General features: G+C 41.4%; 3 protein-coding genes across 4 annotated transcripts; 2 read left to right on the forward strand and 1 right to left on the reverse strand.

The window, feature by feature from the left end:
* Nucleotides 1–2,936: 2,936 nt before the first annotated feature.
* On the forward strand, nucleotides 2,937–7,704 carry LOC128715424 (microtubule-associated protein RP/EB family member 1). 2 transcript variants are annotated; one of them, XM_053810319.1, is made up of 5 exons: nucleotides 2,937–3,203; nucleotides 5,127–5,373; nucleotides 7,206–7,428; nucleotides 7,500–7,569; nucleotides 7,654–7,704. In XM_053810319.1, exons 1-5 carry the CDS (start codon nucleotides 2,937–2,939, stop codon nucleotides 7,702–7,704), a joined length of 858 nt encoding a protein of 285 aa, XP_053666294.1. The 2 variants fall into 2 exon arrangements, with proteins under 2 accessions (XP_053666294.1, XP_053666295.1); XM_053810320.1 differs by having other exon boundaries at nucleotides 7,209–7,428.
* A 2,465-nt stretch (nucleotides 7,705–10,169) lies between these two features.
* LOC128713595 (CDGSH iron-sulfur domain-containing protein 3, mitochondrial) lies at nucleotides 10,170–10,822 on the reverse strand. Its single transcript, XM_053808454.1, has 4 exons — nucleotides 10,772–10,822; nucleotides 10,550–10,706; nucleotides 10,366–10,459; nucleotides 10,170–10,296 (listed from the first exon to the last, which is right to left on the reverse strand). Exons 1-4 carry the CDS (start codon nucleotides 10,820–10,822, stop codon nucleotides 10,170–10,172), a joined length of 429 nt encoding a protein of 142 aa, XP_053664429.1.
* A 445-nt stretch (nucleotides 10,823–11,267) lies between these two features.
* On the forward strand, nucleotides 11,268–15,530 carry LOC128711394 (muskelin). The gene is made up of 7 exons (XM_053806263.1): nucleotides 11,268–11,350; nucleotides 12,106–12,318; nucleotides 12,388–12,782; nucleotides 12,844–13,360; nucleotides 13,565–13,757; nucleotides 14,226–14,426; nucleotides 14,505–15,530. Exons 1-7 carry the CDS (start codon nucleotides 11,268–11,270, stop codon nucleotides 15,528–15,530), a joined length of 2,628 nt encoding a protein of 875 aa, XP_053662238.1.
* Nucleotides 15,531–16,652: the final 1,122 nt, after the last annotated feature.

Consider the following 16,652-nt stretch of genomic DNA (forward strand, 5'->3'; position numbering starts at 1 on the left):
TCCGAATGTAGCAATCATATGACTCAATACAGAAACCGGTACCATTTCCTGTTGGGCTTGGCGTAATGCACTAACCTGACGTGCCTGATGAAATAAGGAAGGGCTGACTGACTGTATGAGGAGTGTTTACTCCTACCAGTTGCATGAAATTGCATCAATATGGAAATTTCTGTATTGGGTTCATATGTTTTATGTTTATCTTTCAATTCTTTTATTCCTTCTTACAGGTTTATTTGCTTTACAACAAACGGGATCTAAATCATGATAAGATGTAATAATACGTTTACAAAATCATTTTAGGCTTGCTGGGCGAGATGATTACAAGAAGCGTTTCGCATATGGGAGCGGTTCTTTTATTTATATCTTTTAAAGGTGGGAGCGTCTCTCGTTGCTATAGAAACAACATACGTACGTATCGTACGTAAATTAATGTCATGGAACATTTGGTTGATTGCATACGGCTGTCATACCTGTTCGAATGCATGCTAAATATGGCAAAACCGCGATGAATATGATGTTTTCCTTCGGCACACGGTCGCTTAACTCGTCGATCGACACTCTACGATTGGTGCTCCTACTTTAATGGGATGGTATACTTTTTAGAAGCCCAAATAACTGAATGTTTACGTGATTCTTTGAAATAATGACTACCGAAAATTATGTACATTAAAGAGTATTTTTAATACATAACTTGGCGTTTGTATAAGACTTTCTTAGGAGCGCATTGAGTTGTTGAACAACAGGTTGAGCAACGAGTCAATCGATTCGCAGGGTTTCGAATAATGCTCGAATTTCTGATTAAATAACGCATTTGAACATTAAGAACTTACGTTTTCGAACGGTTTTCACAATAAATATTCCTTAGATCTAGATATTTGAAATAGTTCAATAAGAAAAGCGTTAGATTATCTTGTTAGAATATCATTTACACATATCTATAGATAGTCCTTTATGCGTTTTAACATTACGATGTATCGTGACTGGACATGTGAAGTTACTGACAATGAGCAATAAATGGTTTAACTTGAAGTGGATATCGATCATGCCATACCTTGGTACCAGAATCTACGATATCCACTTGCAATCAGCTTTCAACTCTATCTTTGGAATGTAGAAAGTTTAAAATAATTACACGAGGTATGCAGGCGACAAGGAAATGTGCACTTGAATCGTGAATGAATTATCGTAAAATGAAAGGATCGCTGAGTTGTAAAAATAGGAGTGTCGTGCTTGTGCACGTAGGCACCAAACAAAAGATGAAAGCAAATTGGAGATCTTGTCCCGCAAGATGTGAAGTTTGTTGTTCAGTTTTAGGTGATGTATGATGATATCGACTACTAGCTAAAAAATGATTTGAATTGAACTCCTTTGAGTGGGGGTAATTTCGTTTATTTATGATCTTATTTGCCATTACTGTCGAGTGCAGAGATCAGCACGGTTGAATTGAAATGTCAAACATTTCGTCAATGGGTATCGACTGTACGATTCATCTGCTTTGATAATATTTGTTTTTGTGTGTTGTCTCAGAATACGTTGGAGGAAATCGTATAAAAAAATCACTTGAAACCCATGGTTCGATCAACAGCCTGACATGTCCATACAACTGGCAGGTGAAAGCAAAGTTTGCACAGATCGACACAGCAATTGGTTAAATAGTATCACACCCGCTCCCAGACACCGCTTCAGAGGTCCGGAAAGGCAGATAAAAAAGCGAAAGGCTAGTGAATGCCGATAGGATCAGTCAGCCTCCGCAGTCGTAAATATTTATTTCAAATAACTTATTCCTTTTCCGACAAGTTCACCACACCTGGTGCCTCCCCCATTGGCGCGTCACACTGCCTACAGATGGACGAGAGTGTGTTGAAGATCTTAGCTTTCGCTACCACCAACATAACCCTCTGCTTTTGAAGCAAACCGGATTAGCGCGGTGTAAAGAACGAAATCTGTTTTGGACAAGCGTGTACGTGTGAAGATGTTCGCCTGCACGAAACTGGTCGAAAAACGCGGCCGGATTGATGGAATTGACGTATTTCGGATGCTTCATATCTGCCTTTAGAACTATCGTAAAAATGTGGCTGCTCACAACAGTTTAACAGAGATCGAGCATAAGGATTCAACCGATGAACCAGTTTCCCAATGTGTGTGTGTGTTAAATTATTGTAAAACAATACGATCCAATAGCAATGCTGTGACAGTAGACAAATTTATTTCATTAGATTACTAGTACAAAAACATTTTTTTTCTTTGTCTCTGTGCTTGAAGAGTTTCCTCAGCTTTATTGAGAGTACACAGCGAATGTATTTCGCACTAAATCCATGTCTCGTTGTGCTTGGGTAGACGCAGCATTAGCATGATGTTTCAACACACGCAGAACGATTAAGGTGTGTGCAGCAGGTTCTTTATTTTTGCATTCCGTTAGTTCGCATTGCGCCGCACTAAAAATGTCAAGAGCAAATGTAGAACATGCTTCCAAACGCTCTCTACCCCTTACTCGACTACGCCGAGACATGAGATAAAATAAATGTTAGTTCTACTGCCGGCACATGAATGCTGTAGTTCATCCGTGCTCGGTGAGGATCGTCTAATTTCGTAATGTGCAGTTTAAGGATTGATATTGTAAGAAATAAAAACTATTTTTGTAGAGGATTTGTGTGTTATTTGTGATTAGATTGAAATGAATAGAACACCTGCTAATTCAGGTCTTTTTTACAATAAATAACCAGTTCAGTTAGTCTTTCAGTTAAATAGAATATTGGGAATTGTTCAATTCAGTTGATCGGTTAAACAAGATTTTAAGTAAATTAAGCTATATCATAAACTTTATCATACACCTATGAACGGAGATAATCAGTTGTAAATGTAAATGTACCATACTAATCCTAATGTTTTTCATCTTCCTGTTTCATTTTAGAACCGTACAGAACAAGTTTCTAAACATGGCCGTCAACGTTTACTCGACCAACGTCACGACAGACAACCTCTCGCGGCATGATATGCTGTCGTGGGTGAACGATTGTCTGCGATCGCAGTTCACCAAGATCGAGGAACTGTGCACGGGAGCCGCCTATTGCCAGTACATGGATATGCTATTTCCCGGTTCCGTACCAATGAAGCGTGTGAAATTTCGCACTAATCTCGAGCACGAATACATCCAAAACTTCAAAATCCTGCAGGCTGCTTTCAAGAAGATGAATGTCGATAAGGTATGAGCGTTTGGCGTAATTTACATTCCAAAAAAGTACATTTTGTGTTAGTTAGCAAAACCGGGGATCGAAGATAAAATATTGTTTATTTGATTCAAGGAAAAATTATCAATTGTTTACAGCTCAGTGTGGAATATCGTATTTGTTTCCGACGATGGAAAATCGAGATTTTTTAAGATTTACGCACCAATTTTTCTGTTCTAGTAACTAGGATCATCGCATGTTTGCGATTAATGTATCACAAGAAATGTGTGCATTGAATTAGGCTGAGCAATTGGGTACGGTGCGATTGAACGCATCTACAAAACCATGTTGCACGTTGACTCAAGCAGGAGGTAGTGCGTTGTGTGTTACAAATTGATAAGCGTGGTGGTACTTAGCATGACCGATTTTAGAATGCCTAAAAACGGTCGAAGACAATCGAACAACAATGTTGCGACAGAACGAATCTTTCGGGAACCAGTGTGTGTATCTCTTATACTCTCATCTATTCCATTCCATTCCCTCATTTCCTCCTTCCCGTTGCAAACTAGGTCATCCCGGTGGACAAGCTGATCAAGGGTCGTTTTCAGGATAATTTCGAGTTTTTACAGTGGTTCAAAAAATTCTTCGATGCAAACTACGACGGTCGAGATTACGACGCGCTGGAGGCGCGCGGCGGCATCATGCTTGGCCAGGGAGCGATACAGAACGAGCTCGGTGTTGGTGAACTGCCGACCACCCGAATTCACAGCCGGCCAACAGCTTCCGCCAACCGCGGGTCGATCGGTACAGTAGCATATATCAGCACAAAAATGTTTTTTTTTTTAATTGAAAATCCTATCAGTGGACCAAAAAGCAAAAAAAAAAAGGAAACAAATCCCCCATACCTCCTTCTTTTTCCTAAACTCTCTTCAAACAAAAACTTTCTCTGCTCCAAAATGTTGTTCATTCGTTTTCGATCATTAGTTGTTGTCAGTTCATTTCCATGTTACTGACTCATTGCGTTGCGTTCCTTACTTGACTGACCAGTGTACACGTTTGTATCGATAAAGAAGCAGGACTCTACGGTGCAAACAAATAGTTATTGCATAAGTACTGTTAGCATAGCCTTAAATTGAACGAATATAAGCAATCGTATAGTGGAATCACACGACAACATTAACTTGACTTTGTGTGGGTCTTGATGAATCTTTTGAGAAGGGCCGTTCAGGTGAATCTGCAGTGTGGAGTAATTCGAACCAAGAGTTGACTCTTAAAAGCTTCATGAATCTTTGAAGATATTCTTTAGGAATTTTAAAGATTTATAAATCTACATAACAGAGATCCTGGATCATTTCTCTGAATCAAAATCAACCAATACTAAGTTGACAGAAATGTTGTATAATAAGCTATATTCGCTCAACGAATGGTTTGCTGACCAGTGGTTAGTGATTATTTCAGTACAGTTGCACACAATTCACGCGAGGGAAAGAGGAGATGATACATATTATGATCAATTATCAAATGCTTTTCTATTCAATGTACATTTACAACAAAACCGTGTAACAAAGCCAAAGATCTCTGCAACAGGTATGAGTGGGTTATGTGTGAAAATTATGACATGATTTGTTCGAGCGTTTTAGGTAAGGGATTACGAGCATATTCAATCAGGCGCTGGTGTGTACCATATATGGCGTTTTCAGCATAAGACATTTCAGAAATTCGGGGTGTGCCTGCACATTGGGTTTGATATTTATGCATTAAAGGCCGGGTTATGTGAAGTCATTTGTTGCACAGGAATTGTGTTTTGTTGGTTTCTCTCGATTTGATTGCTTTATAGTTTTGTTTAATTTCAAATATTCTTTATGCGTTTTTTTTCTCCTTTAAGTGGTGGCAGGTTAATCAATTTATCGTAATTTCATCATGCTCTAATTTAATTTCTTTTCTTTTTTTCATTTTTAGATAATTCCAATCGATAAACTAATTAAGGGTCGCTTCCAAGATAACTTTGAATTTTTGCAATGGTTCAAAAAATTCTTCGACGCAAACTATGACGGTAGAGAGTATGATGCTTTACTAGCGCGCGATAACCTACCGATGGGTTTGGGTTCCGGTGCGGGTGCACCGAAAGGTAACGGCGTTTCGGCCGTTGCTCCGCCACGTAAAATGGCAATCGGCACTACCGCACCACGTGATAGAATCAAACCGAGTACGTTGCCTTCTTACTACTACTACTACTACTTCTTACACATATGTACTTCAACTTACGCTCTCAAGCATCGTCCAATTTCGTTTAACTATACTCACTTTCCATTTCAATTCGCTAGCAATAATACTAATAATATGCAACCCCCCGTATACTGTTCGTAATTTGTTGGTGCCTAATGCAAAGTTCACAAGTCGTAATTCTGTCACACTGGATCTCACTATCCACTTTCACATGCGAGCTTATATGGTGGCGCGCCTGTACGATGTGCAATTTTATTAAATGTCCTGTGGAGCTAATTGCTTTTACCATCCCATCAATGTTGGACTAAACTTATATAAAGTAACTTGTTTTACTTGGCTTTGGCAGTAGACTGCATTAAGTAAGCATTCATGAACGCAATAGAGTATAAAAACAATTTTTTGGACTAGTAATGTTGAAGATAAAACGAATTTGCGATTGTATTACAGAAAAAAAACGGTTGCAATTGCTAAATAGAAGTTGCCAGGAAATAATGCATTGAGCAGTGTAACATTCTCGATATATTAAATCATAACTAATTCTGCCTAGAATTGTTTTGAAAACTAAATATGTCGATTTTTTATATCGCCAAACAAATTTCCGGTAAGGCGTTGTAATACCTAGTGCATGAATACAAAATTGACATATTGAAGATAAAACTTTTAAAATCGAAACTGAAAGTCTAAACATGCATGTCGAATTTTATAAGTCAAGCTTTTCCAATATTTTAATGTTATAATTGTGAAAAAGCATAATAGGAGATAAAAAGAGGAATGTTTGTGCCCTGATAATTTTTGTTATGCATTCGAGCTTTCCTTTGTGTAATTTCGTTTCAATTTCATGTTGAAAATGTACATACATTTAAAAAATTTTGTAAATAGTAAAATAATGATGTAAATAGCATAAGATAACAAAAAAAAATTTTTATTCTCTTATCGACGGACACTTAAACATGCAAAATGTTAAGTGAGGTAGTGCACCTGAAACAGATTTTTTTTTTGTTAGTGTAAAATCACATAGTTAGTGAAGTTTGACATAATTTTTCGTTTAAGCTTAACACACAAAAGGTAAACAGTGGTTTTGGGAGGCATTAAATCTGTAATCGCAAAATTCTTAACTGAACTAAACATATGAATATTTATGCATTGTATTTTGCAGCATACTATATGTTACAACTATTTACGCAATTTTATAAATATTTGAAAGTACGTAAACTTTAAACTGATCCTCTTTCCTTCCCGTGATACTATTATAAAACAAGCAAAAGCGTAAATGACAGAATGTGAAACACACTGGAGAACGATGTTGTAACTTCACGTTGTAGTATTATATAATTTTTGTTTTTTATTTCTTGTATCACTGTGCATATTGGAGTAGAGTAGTTTTCTGGAAAGCTATGGACACACACTTTTCATCACCTGTTTTAATAGTAGCGCAATATATTGACTGTATTTTTTCTTTTTCCTTTTATTTCTGCTTCTCATCTTTCAAACGTTATCTAATGCTCGACTCTCCCCACCAAATTCACTGACGACTAATTGACACCTACTCTTCACACACTCACAATGATCCCGTATGTCCGCGTTTTATGATTTTACTGTGAAATGTCCTTCAACCGGTTGCCGTTCATCCTGTTATATGTCCTTAACAATATTCGACGGAATATCCTGCATGTTACCGAATAATGCACTACTGACAAAATCCACCATAATCCTATCTGTAATCCGTGTATCGGGATTGCCCATCATGTGATGCTACCCGTGATCACAATGTGCTTCCTTTGGCCAATACACATACACATATCTAACGTTGTCCAGTGTCCAAAGTTGCACCCACCCGACAGATGGTGCAGAGTCCGCCGAGCCGAATCGGAGGTGGCGTCAATGTAAATACGAGCAAATCGTCCTCCCAGAACAGTGTGACGAATCAGCAGATCGAGGAGCTTACCGCACAAATGAACGATATGAGACTAAACTTTGAAGGTCTGGAAAAGGAGCGCGATTTCTATTTCAGCAAATTGAGGGATATCGAAATTCTGTAAGTCTTTGCCGTCGTTGGTTCCCATCGTAGATGGAAGTTAATGTAACTGTTGTTTACTTTCCTTTCAGCTGTCAAGATGATGAACAAAGCCAGAGTACTTTCGTTCAGAAAATACTAGAGATCCTTTACGCGACGGAGGTATAACATACAGCAAAATATTTTCCCAGCCGACTTTTTGGTCTAATGGTTTTCTAACACTTGGGTCTTTGTTTTTTGGTTTAGGATGGTTTTGCGCCACCGGATGAAATACCGCCCGAAGAAGACGAATACTAAATTAAGCCCAGGGCGCGCATCGCATCGTGGCCGCTTTGTCGAATCACATTGCTCCTGTCGGCGGGGAAAAGATGATCGCTTTCGCTGTGTAGTTCATTTGCGCGCTTTAGTGATCATTCTATATCGGAAGCAAAGCGTAGAGACGGAACAGAGATGATCGTAGAGAAATAAGAACGAACGAACGAAAATAGCATGCAGATGCAGTGCTGTGCGGGGCATCCCAAAGGAATACGAAGGATGGATGGCAAGGAGAGAAGCCACCGCGCGTAATTGCGATGTTGTGTTTAGAGAAACATGATTTCTGCGCACTTTACGTGGAATAAGTTGGTAACGGTAAATTATTAAAAAAAACAACAGAAACCTATTCATTTAATCTACTTCACACATCCACACACTCGTGCGCGTTTTGTTGGAAGAAATAGATATTTAATCGCGCTGTAAGCGTAAGTATGCGTTTCAAGATCGGGATATTTAGCTCAGCGATTGTTGCACGCGAACTAGAAACAGATTACAACGAGTGTATAAAAAGCAGAACAAATGAATGGAATCGAGGAATGATGAGATATAAAAGACATTGAAAGTTGCTCACTCTGAGTCTAGCGCATATTTCTTCCTGTCGATTTTCCTTCGTTCGCCAAACATGTGGGTGTGTATCTCTCCCTCTCTTTTGTGTACCAAGTAATTTTGAAACGTGAAAAAAACCCCTCAATATTTAGCGCGCTCTTCGTAAAAGAAATTATTTCCCCCATTTAAAACGTGACTAACTCAAATTGACGTGAAAAGAAGATCCCTTACAATATAATCTTTAATAATTAAAACAAAAATAAGATGGAAGAACGGTGTTTTGCTGAGGACTTTAATGCACGATTGTACGGCATATATAATGTACATGGCCGTCGTCGCGGCTGTATCATGTAAAGAAGTAAGATTAATATTCGGAAGACTATGAACAACAGCAGGAGCATTGGTGGCAATCCTCATAAATTTGCCAATAAATTGTAGTAAGTGGTGCTGCAAACTAATTCGAATACTATTTTTATACATTAACGCGCGCCCCCGTCGCACACTTTTGTCATCAGTTTTGAGTTGAAATATAAATGGTAATGCTGCACTGTTATGGAACTTTCTTTGCAACCCTTTTGTGTAGGTGGATATGATGTGGCAAACAATTCGCGTGTGTGCCTGTATTTTTTTCTCGATTCAATCATTTAAATATCGCCACTATCCCAGTATATGAGATTATTGAAGTATCTTTGGGAACGTTGTGGTGTGTGGTTGCTTTTCATAAGGTGGAGAAACGTGTTTAACTAATGAAAACCGTAAAGATAAACGAAGAAAGCAAGCAAAGGTGAAACATAATTGTAGAAAACGATTACTATTTTATAGGTATAATAGCTCAAAGGCTCTCCTGTTACATAGCTAACAAAGCAAAAGGATGGATGAATGAAACAAAGTATAAACCAACAAGTAATGTGATTTGTGCAGCAACACACACACACACCCCGTAATCGTTGGAACGTAAATTATACAAAAAGGAAAGAGGGGCGTTATTATACTCAGAATGATCATACCGAGGGTGTTGATGAAAGCTTTTGATTAAAAAATGCGATTGTTTTCTTTTCAACAAAATGTCGGTTGGACGTACGACAGTACAAAACAAGCGAACATAATAATAATTTATTATTTTTGTATGGCAGGCATCTTGGCTGGTTCGATTTTTCTTTATGTTCGTGTCTCTGACATATTGTTAAGACACAGACAAGAGACCAATAATAGTCACAGTATAGACGCATTTAAAGATACAAGATGGTAATACAAAATACACTATGTGCGTGTGTTCGCTATATGGCACAGATGGAAGTCAGGCATTGCATTTGCTGTTTTTCTTTATTGTTCAATTAAACAATCGTGTATTGCGTTTTCAACCCCGTCTTTCTTCCACAATCTTTGCGTTTGAAATATGAACTAGTGAACACACACGGCTGTGTGCCAGTTTCACATAATGTAACACTTGATAACATGCTCTCCAAATGCAAACTTTACTCTTTTCTTTCTTTTGTTTTATATTTAAAAATACAGAAAAGAAGCTAAACAAACGAGGGCGACAAAGGAGTTTGGTGCTGTTTGTTTTTCGCATGATGACAAGTAAAGAAACTTGGTAAATGATCGTCCCCAAGGAATGTGTTTTTCGCATTATATTGCTATTGATCAGGCGTTGTGCTGTTAGCGAAGAGTCATTCAGATCAGGAGTGGAAGGATGCTTCTAGTGATCTGGCTTAAGAAGTTTGCCACATTTGCAGCGACCAATGTGTAGTGGAGAGTAAAGTAACATTTTTGGTATCTAATAAGTTTATTCTATATGAACCTCTATACCATTCTAGGGCAAAGTTTAATGCCAGCAATAGCTGTGAGTATGACAAAAAACTATATGCTTCGCGCGTAATGCGTAATCCACCATATCTATTTTACTTGCCGGCCGTATTCTGAACCTCCTCGCACTTGTGCGTGCCATCACAGAACGGTCGATGTTTCGTATGTTTGCAGTTGCACAGCCAGTATGTGCCCGATTTTTCCACCTGAAATCGAATAGGTCTGAGAAAAAGAAAATATTAGTGATGTATAATATGCACACTGGTCCGGGTGCCATATTGCATGTTATACCGATGTGTGATTTTATACTGCACTAGCTTATGGGTTCCATCGCATAGCGGTTGACCTTTGGAGCGCCCGCATAGACACCACGAGTAGCGTTTTCCTGGAACAGAAATATAATGCTAGCTAATCAAGCGAAACTCCACTACTCCGGGTTAGGTAATAAACGTCAATGTCGAAAGCGCGTGTGTACCTTCTTGCAGTTCCATTCGGAATGGTTTCTTATCGTAAATTACGCCATTTGTTTGCTGCTCTTGTGCTGTGTTAAGATGTTCTATAACATTCTTGGGAAATTTGGGTTCATTGCCGGTAGTGCTGTAGCAGCGTGTTGCGCAAATTTGCGTTGATCTCTGGAGGGAAACGATGTGAAAGTTTAGCACAATTCCGTAATTCGAACCCCGTTCGCTTTACTTACCGCGGCATAGAAGGGCAAACGGCCCAGGGCAACTTTCGGTAGCACGTTCATGGCGAATTTATCAAAAGAACACGTCTGCGATGTGGCGAAAAACTGTGCAGCAGCCGAACACAGGATCAAAACATTGAGGTTCCGATGCGCGAGAAACGGGTATACCGATGACAGCAACTGCTGTCACGCACACAAGCACACGCTTTGCCACTCCATCTGTCAAAGTGTGTACGACGTACGGTGGTAGTGGTGTTATTTGTCCGAAGTGGTAATCGCGTAGCGCAAGGTGTGTAGTATCGTTTGGCAAAAATTCCATCCTTTTTCGACGATTTGCGTGCCGCCAAGTGGGTTCTCTGCCGCAGCAAAACCAGTCTCTGCCAGCCAAGCCGATCGAATTCAGCACCGGCGAATCATCCAGCACCAGTGAACCAAACGCCCCGGCTACGGTCATTCCCGACAAGGCGCACACACGGCAAGCGAAAAGCCCAACATTGCAGGCAAAGAAATGGCTGGAACAATCTCGGACATAAAAAAGCTGGACTACGATATCTACAAATATTCGAGCTATTCGTCGTCCTACCTGCCGGAGTAAGTATGAAAATGGCCATTCGCAAGTTGGAGTGACTGATGTGGCCGTGGAAGAACGCCGCCACATGGCGCAGTGAATGGCGCCGGTAGCTCTGTGGCGGGTGAAATGACAAGAAGGGAAGAAGAGCACGAAAAAAAAATCATTCTTGCGTTATCGCAAATTTTGGTTCTCGTTAGGAAGGCCCAAAGTTTTCGTTTGGTGTGTTTCTGGCGATGGCGCATCAATTTTTGCTGGCACGCTGAATGCTGCCTCCCCGCAGCAGGTGTATTGGTGAACGGGTGGGTTTGTTGTGCTTGCAGAGTGTTGTGTGTTGCTTACGGGTAGGGGAAGTAAAGATGTTTGGGAGGGGATGGTGGTGGTGGTGGAAGATTGAAGGTGAACCGCAGTGCATTTGCATTGAAACGAACGGGCGCAGGTTCATTGGCGAAGGGTACAAAAATAGCACGAATGTAGCTGTCTCTTTGCCACCCATCATCATTGTTGGCCGGTTGGTTAATTTCGTAACGGTGCGCTCATTGTTATGCATATTTATTTATCAATCACCGCCCCAAACATACCGGCCACCGGGCCGATCGTACCGCTACGCGTGCGTGCTTGCCCCCGATGCATAACAGCAACGATAGCACCTATCTTTGACTGTTTTCGGGATGCACCATTCACTGTCCAAACAATTGGATTCGTTCACATTCAACTGGGGCATCTTGCCATTCGAATTCTCCCCACACACTCAACAAGCTTGTTTTGTTATTTGCAGAAATATCAGGGAGGACAATCCTTCCAATCAAACGTCTCGCTGGTCATCGAATACCAACACGCCACCGCAGTACTTGATACTGAAGCTGGACCGACCCGCGATCGTGACGAAGATCAAGTTTGGAAAGTACGAAAAAACGCATGTCTGCAATCTGCGCAAATTCAAAATACTCGGTGGACTCGAGGAGGAACGTATGGTGTTGCTGTTTGAAGGGTAATGATATGCAAACCAGTGCAAATACTGCTGCTGCTAAACGATACCCCTTTCCTTACCCTCATCCAGTGGGCTGCGTAACGATTCCGTACCGGAAACGTTCAACCTAAAGCATCGCACAAACTCCGGCGAACTGTTGCCGATCAAGTTCATCCAGATCGTGCCGCTGCTGTCATGGGGTCCAAGTTTCAATTTTTGCATCTGGTACGTGGAGCTGCTGGGCATCGAAGATTCCATGTTTATCCTTTCGAACCTGCGCAAATATAACATGCTGCGCGAGGTGGAGATCGTTCGACTGTTTTTGAAGCATTGCCGCCAGCAAGGGTATGTAAATTCGTTCAGTGCCCTGCAGGAGGAGACGGGCGTAAAGCTGGAAGACGAGAAGATGACCGAACTGCACGAGATGCTTGTAAATAGAGGGGATTTTAAGAAGACTGAAGAGATGCTGATGGAGTTCATTGAAAGTGAGTATTGGTTTAGCAATGAACAATTTGATTCTAGCGAGTTTTCCTTCTTGTTGAACAGACGGCCTAATGGATAACTACCTCGAGAGGCAGGAATACAAACCCCAGTGGAATCTGCAGCTGACACCGGAGAACGAACCACGCCCAGGACGACGCGGTGGCCATCAGCTGATCATTGATCCGATGACCAGCACGATCTATCTGTACGGTGGATGGGACGGCAATGAGGATCTGAGCGATCTCTGGTCGTACGATGTGAAGGCAAACCGGTGGACGTTGATCCACGAGCGGTCGGAACTGTTGGACGGACCGACACCGCGTGCCTGCCACAAAATGGTGTACGATACGAGAAATTCGCAAATTTTCATGCTCGGCCGCTATCTGGACAGTGCGTCGCGTACGGAGGAAAACATCAATAGCGATTTTTACCTGTACAATACCATCACGAAGACCTGGTTTCTTATTTGCAACGATACGAGCCAGGTTAGCGGACCGCAGCTAGTGTTCGATCATCAGATGTGCATCGATGTGGACAAGCAGACGATCTACGTGTTTGGGGGCCGTATCCTAGAACCGAGGTATGTGTACAATCGATCGCGTTGTTTGCAATCTGTTGCTTTGCACAGCTTGGTGTTGCATGTGGCAGCTGTTTGTTTATGTTTATTTCCCATCTCACCGCATTGAGGTTTGTTTTTTTCTTGCACCGTTTAATTGTGTTTTAATTTATCTTCCCGTTTTGCTTGCGTCCCTGTTCCGTTGCATGTACTTCAACACGGTACAAGTTACAGAGTTTCTTTGTCGTTTAGAAATGAGGAGGAAACGGCTGGCCAGTACCGGTATTCGGGGCTCTTTTCCTACCACATCAGTACCAACACCTGGACGCACATACTCGTCGACTGTGAACACCCGTCTGCATCCAGCCCGTACGTCCAGAGCATCCGTTCGAGAGTAACCCATTCCATGCTATTCCATCACGTAAGTGTGTGGGATTCGTTTTTGTGTTTCAGATGAAATGTGCTTGTACTATTAGGAGGAGTAAATGAGTAAATTTTTGGCATATGTTTTGGGAAACAAATCCCCCTGTCAGAAATGTTGCCAAATAATTCATCCAAATCGACTGTATCGATGTGGAACGGTTTCTATAAATATGTTTGGCCACTAGTCAAGTCACGGGAACAAATTACGAAGCGGTTCAACGTGTTCTGTAGCAATAGAACATTTAGATTACGACAAATGCCTACCATAGCGTATGCATTAAACATGTGGACGGTTTATAGCAATTTTTCATACGAGTCCCTTGTCAACCTATCTGGTTGAATCCATCACTGGACACTAGGGTGTCAATCGCGACGATTTAAGGAAAATAGAGAAAACTCAGTCCATTTTTGTTTAATATATACGTTATAGGAGATATTGCAATATATTGTTATCTTCTTTGCGTAGAAACATCGTAAGTTGTACATTTTCGGAGGTCAACGAGGCAAAGACTACATGACAGACTTTCTCAGCTACGATGTTAACACGAATGAGCTGTCGAACATTACGCCGGAGAACAACAATACGGACACGAAGAACGTTCCACAGTCGGGCTTCACGCAACGTGCGACGATCGATTGCGAAAAGGATGAAATTTACGTTTTAACGGTAAGCTGGGTACTAAAATGGGCATTTCTCGAAAGGTTTTCTTATATATTTTTTGCTCTTGTTTCGGTATGCTTTTAGAGTCTTAGCAAGGAAAAGGAGCGGCGTGATTTAAACATCAATTCGTTCTGGTTGTTTTCGCTTGCGAAGAAAGAGTGGTGCTGTGTGTACAAGAGCGAACATTCGAACGGGGAAAACTGTTACCAGAAGAGTCAGAACACTTGCCACGAACCGTGCCCACGCTATGCACATCAGATCGTGTACGATAGCACCAACCAGGTACACTTCCTGTTCGGTGGCAACCCGGGCACGAACTCCAATGTCCGGTTGGATGATTTTTGGGTACTGCGTCTGGAGAAACCGAACCGCGGCAACATACTGCGCTACTGTAAATACCTGTTGCGAAAGCAAGAGTACGAAGAGATCACGAAGAATGATCCGCTTTCGGCTATTCTGTACCTGCAAACGAAACTGTACGACATCATTGACCACAGCGATCCGGTGCAGCTGAAGGAATTTCACAAGCTCGCCTCGCTGCTGTTCAAATCCGACACAGTGGACGGTGAAACGGAACCGACCAGTCTGCTGACGTGTGCGGTTGGCACAACCGGTGCGAGTGCTCCGGTTGGCGGTGGCAACAAGCATAAACAGCAACGGGCCGATGACGATGGTCACAAGGAGGAGGAAAACCTGGCCAAGGTGATGCGCGTGGAATCACCCAAAAGTGTCGAGGAGGCCGACACCTCCAGCATTAGCTCGATGAGTAGTAGCGATTGTTCGAACTCACAAACACAGCTCCCACCGGGCACGGTGGTACCGGCAACCGGTGGGGAAAAGGTTGAAGGAGTTTCACCGGAAGCTAGCACACAAAAAACCAGCCTGGGCCGGGAGCTTGTGGAGGGTGGAAGGTCCGGAACGAATGCCAGCGCAACGCCTTCCACTTCTCGTTCAACGGGTAGTAGCGTTGGCATTGCACGCAATCGTGCCGTAGATCAACAGTTTGAGATGAAGATACGGCGATGCCTGCTGTTTAATAAACTGGTCGATTTGATGCCCGAAGCATTGTGCCAGCCGAAGAAAAACATTAGCGACTTTGTGCTGCTGTAGTAGTTCTCGCGACAGTCAAATGGCGCGTGCGTGTGCTGTTCTTTAAGCAAGCAGAATAGTACGCACCAACAACGCAACGCAGTTGGCAAAGGAAAGTGTATGATAGATTCGGGAGGACACTGCCAGTATGTCTGCATATGCCCCATTAACATTCTCCCGTATTATTGCATCGTAATACTGTCGATCATAATAATGTGATATAATAGTAGGTCCTTCGGGTAAAACAATAGGGCGACATGGACAGAAAACGCAGCTTCATCATGTCGGGCGTGAAATGAATAGTGTCACGGTATGTTTTTTTGTTTAAATCAGCTTTACAATTTCAGTTATTCGGACTATACATAACTAACATTGAGCTTAGACAGTACAGCAATGCTAAATTCGTAGCTTTTCCCAAACATAGTCAAAAGTTTTACATTTCATTTGCTGTTCTTTTTTATCAAACTACTTTACGACAGGAAGCGGATACGTTAACAATCAGTCAAACCTTTTACAACTCTTCTCAGCTCTCGAAAGTGAATGAAGGCGGTTTTGTGCAGATGTTCATCGTCAGTGTGGTATTGTTTTGTTTTGTAAAATCGCTCGAAATCGCAAGTTATTACTATTATTATGACGCACGTTATCGTTTGTTTGTATCCTGCGTTATTTGATTGTGTAAAATAAAACTGACGTGAAATACCAAAATATTCGGTGTTTATGAATTTTCTTTCATCTTGAGGAACTGTGCGAAAATTTAAGCAGAGCAGATAACAAGCTATTAAGTGAATGATTAGTTCTTCAGGGCATTTGTTGGTGAAGTTGAATCCTTCGGACCGAATGCGTACAACTCATATACGTTTTGTTTCTGGTTATAAAAAAAACATGCTCATCGTGGATATATACTAACTTTGCATTCCCGCATTAAGTCCCCTAGCGCGTTGTATCTTTTACAAAATCCAATAGGTTGTAGAAATTCCAAGCAGAGTAACGACTGGGACTGTGTGGCAAAACTTTTGAAATTTTCCCTGTACACATCTTGGTTAACTAGTAGCTGTCAAATCAAATGGAAGTGTCACCGCCAGCATGAGCACTCTACACACCTTGGGGACGGTTCGGTTTCTGTGTACGTGTTTTTCGCCCCGA

This window comes from Anopheles marshallii, chromosome 3 (genome assembly GCF_943734725.1).
Source record: "Anopheles marshallii chromosome 3, idAnoMarsDA_429_01, whole genome shotgun sequence".
Classification (NCBI taxonomy): Eukaryota; Metazoa; Arthropoda; class Insecta; order Diptera; family Culicidae; genus Anopheles; species Anopheles marshallii.

What these genes read in the sequence shown, in the direction of transcription:
- LOC128715424 (XM_053810319.1), top strand. Translation starts at nt 2,937, where the DNA reads ATGGCCGTCAACGTTTACTCGACCAACGTCACGACAGACAACCTCTCG. An exon ending in AGAAGATGAATGTCGATAAG is followed by an intron (nt 3,204 to 5,126) that starts GTATGAGCGTTT and finishes TTTCATTTTTAG; the next exon opens with ATAATTCCAATCGATAAACT. An exon ending in AGATCCTTTACGCGACGGAG is followed by an intron (nt 7,570 to 7,653) that starts GTATAACATACA and finishes TTTTTGGTTTAG; the next exon opens with GATGGTTTTGCGCCACCGGA.
- LOC128711394 (XM_053806263.1), top strand. Translation starts at nt 11,268, where the DNA reads ATGGCTGGAACAATCTCGGACATAAAAAAGCTGGACTACGATATCTAC. An exon ending in ATGGTGTTGCTGTTTGAAGG is followed by an intron (nt 12,319 to 12,387) that starts GTAATGATATGC and finishes ACCCTCATCCAG; the next exon opens with TGGGCTGCGTAACGATTCCG. An exon ending in GCTGATGGAGTTCATTGAAA is followed by an intron (nt 12,783 to 12,843) that starts GTGAGTATTGGT and finishes CTTGTTGAACAG; the next exon opens with ACGGCCTAATGGATAACTAC.
- LOC128713595 (XM_053808454.1), bottom strand. Translation starts at nt 10,822, where the DNA reads ATGAACGTGCTACCGAAAGTTGCCCTGGGCCGTTTGCCCTTCTATGCC. An exon ending in CCGAATGGAACTGCAAGAAG is followed by an intron (nt 10,460 to 10,549) that starts GTACACACGCGC and finishes TTTCTGTTCCAG; the next exon opens with GAAAACGCTACTCGTGGTGT. An exon ending in CAGTATAAAATCACACATCG is followed by an intron (nt 10,297 to 10,365) that starts GTATAACATGCA and finishes TCTTTTTCTCAG; the next exon opens with ACCTATTCGATTTCAGGTGG.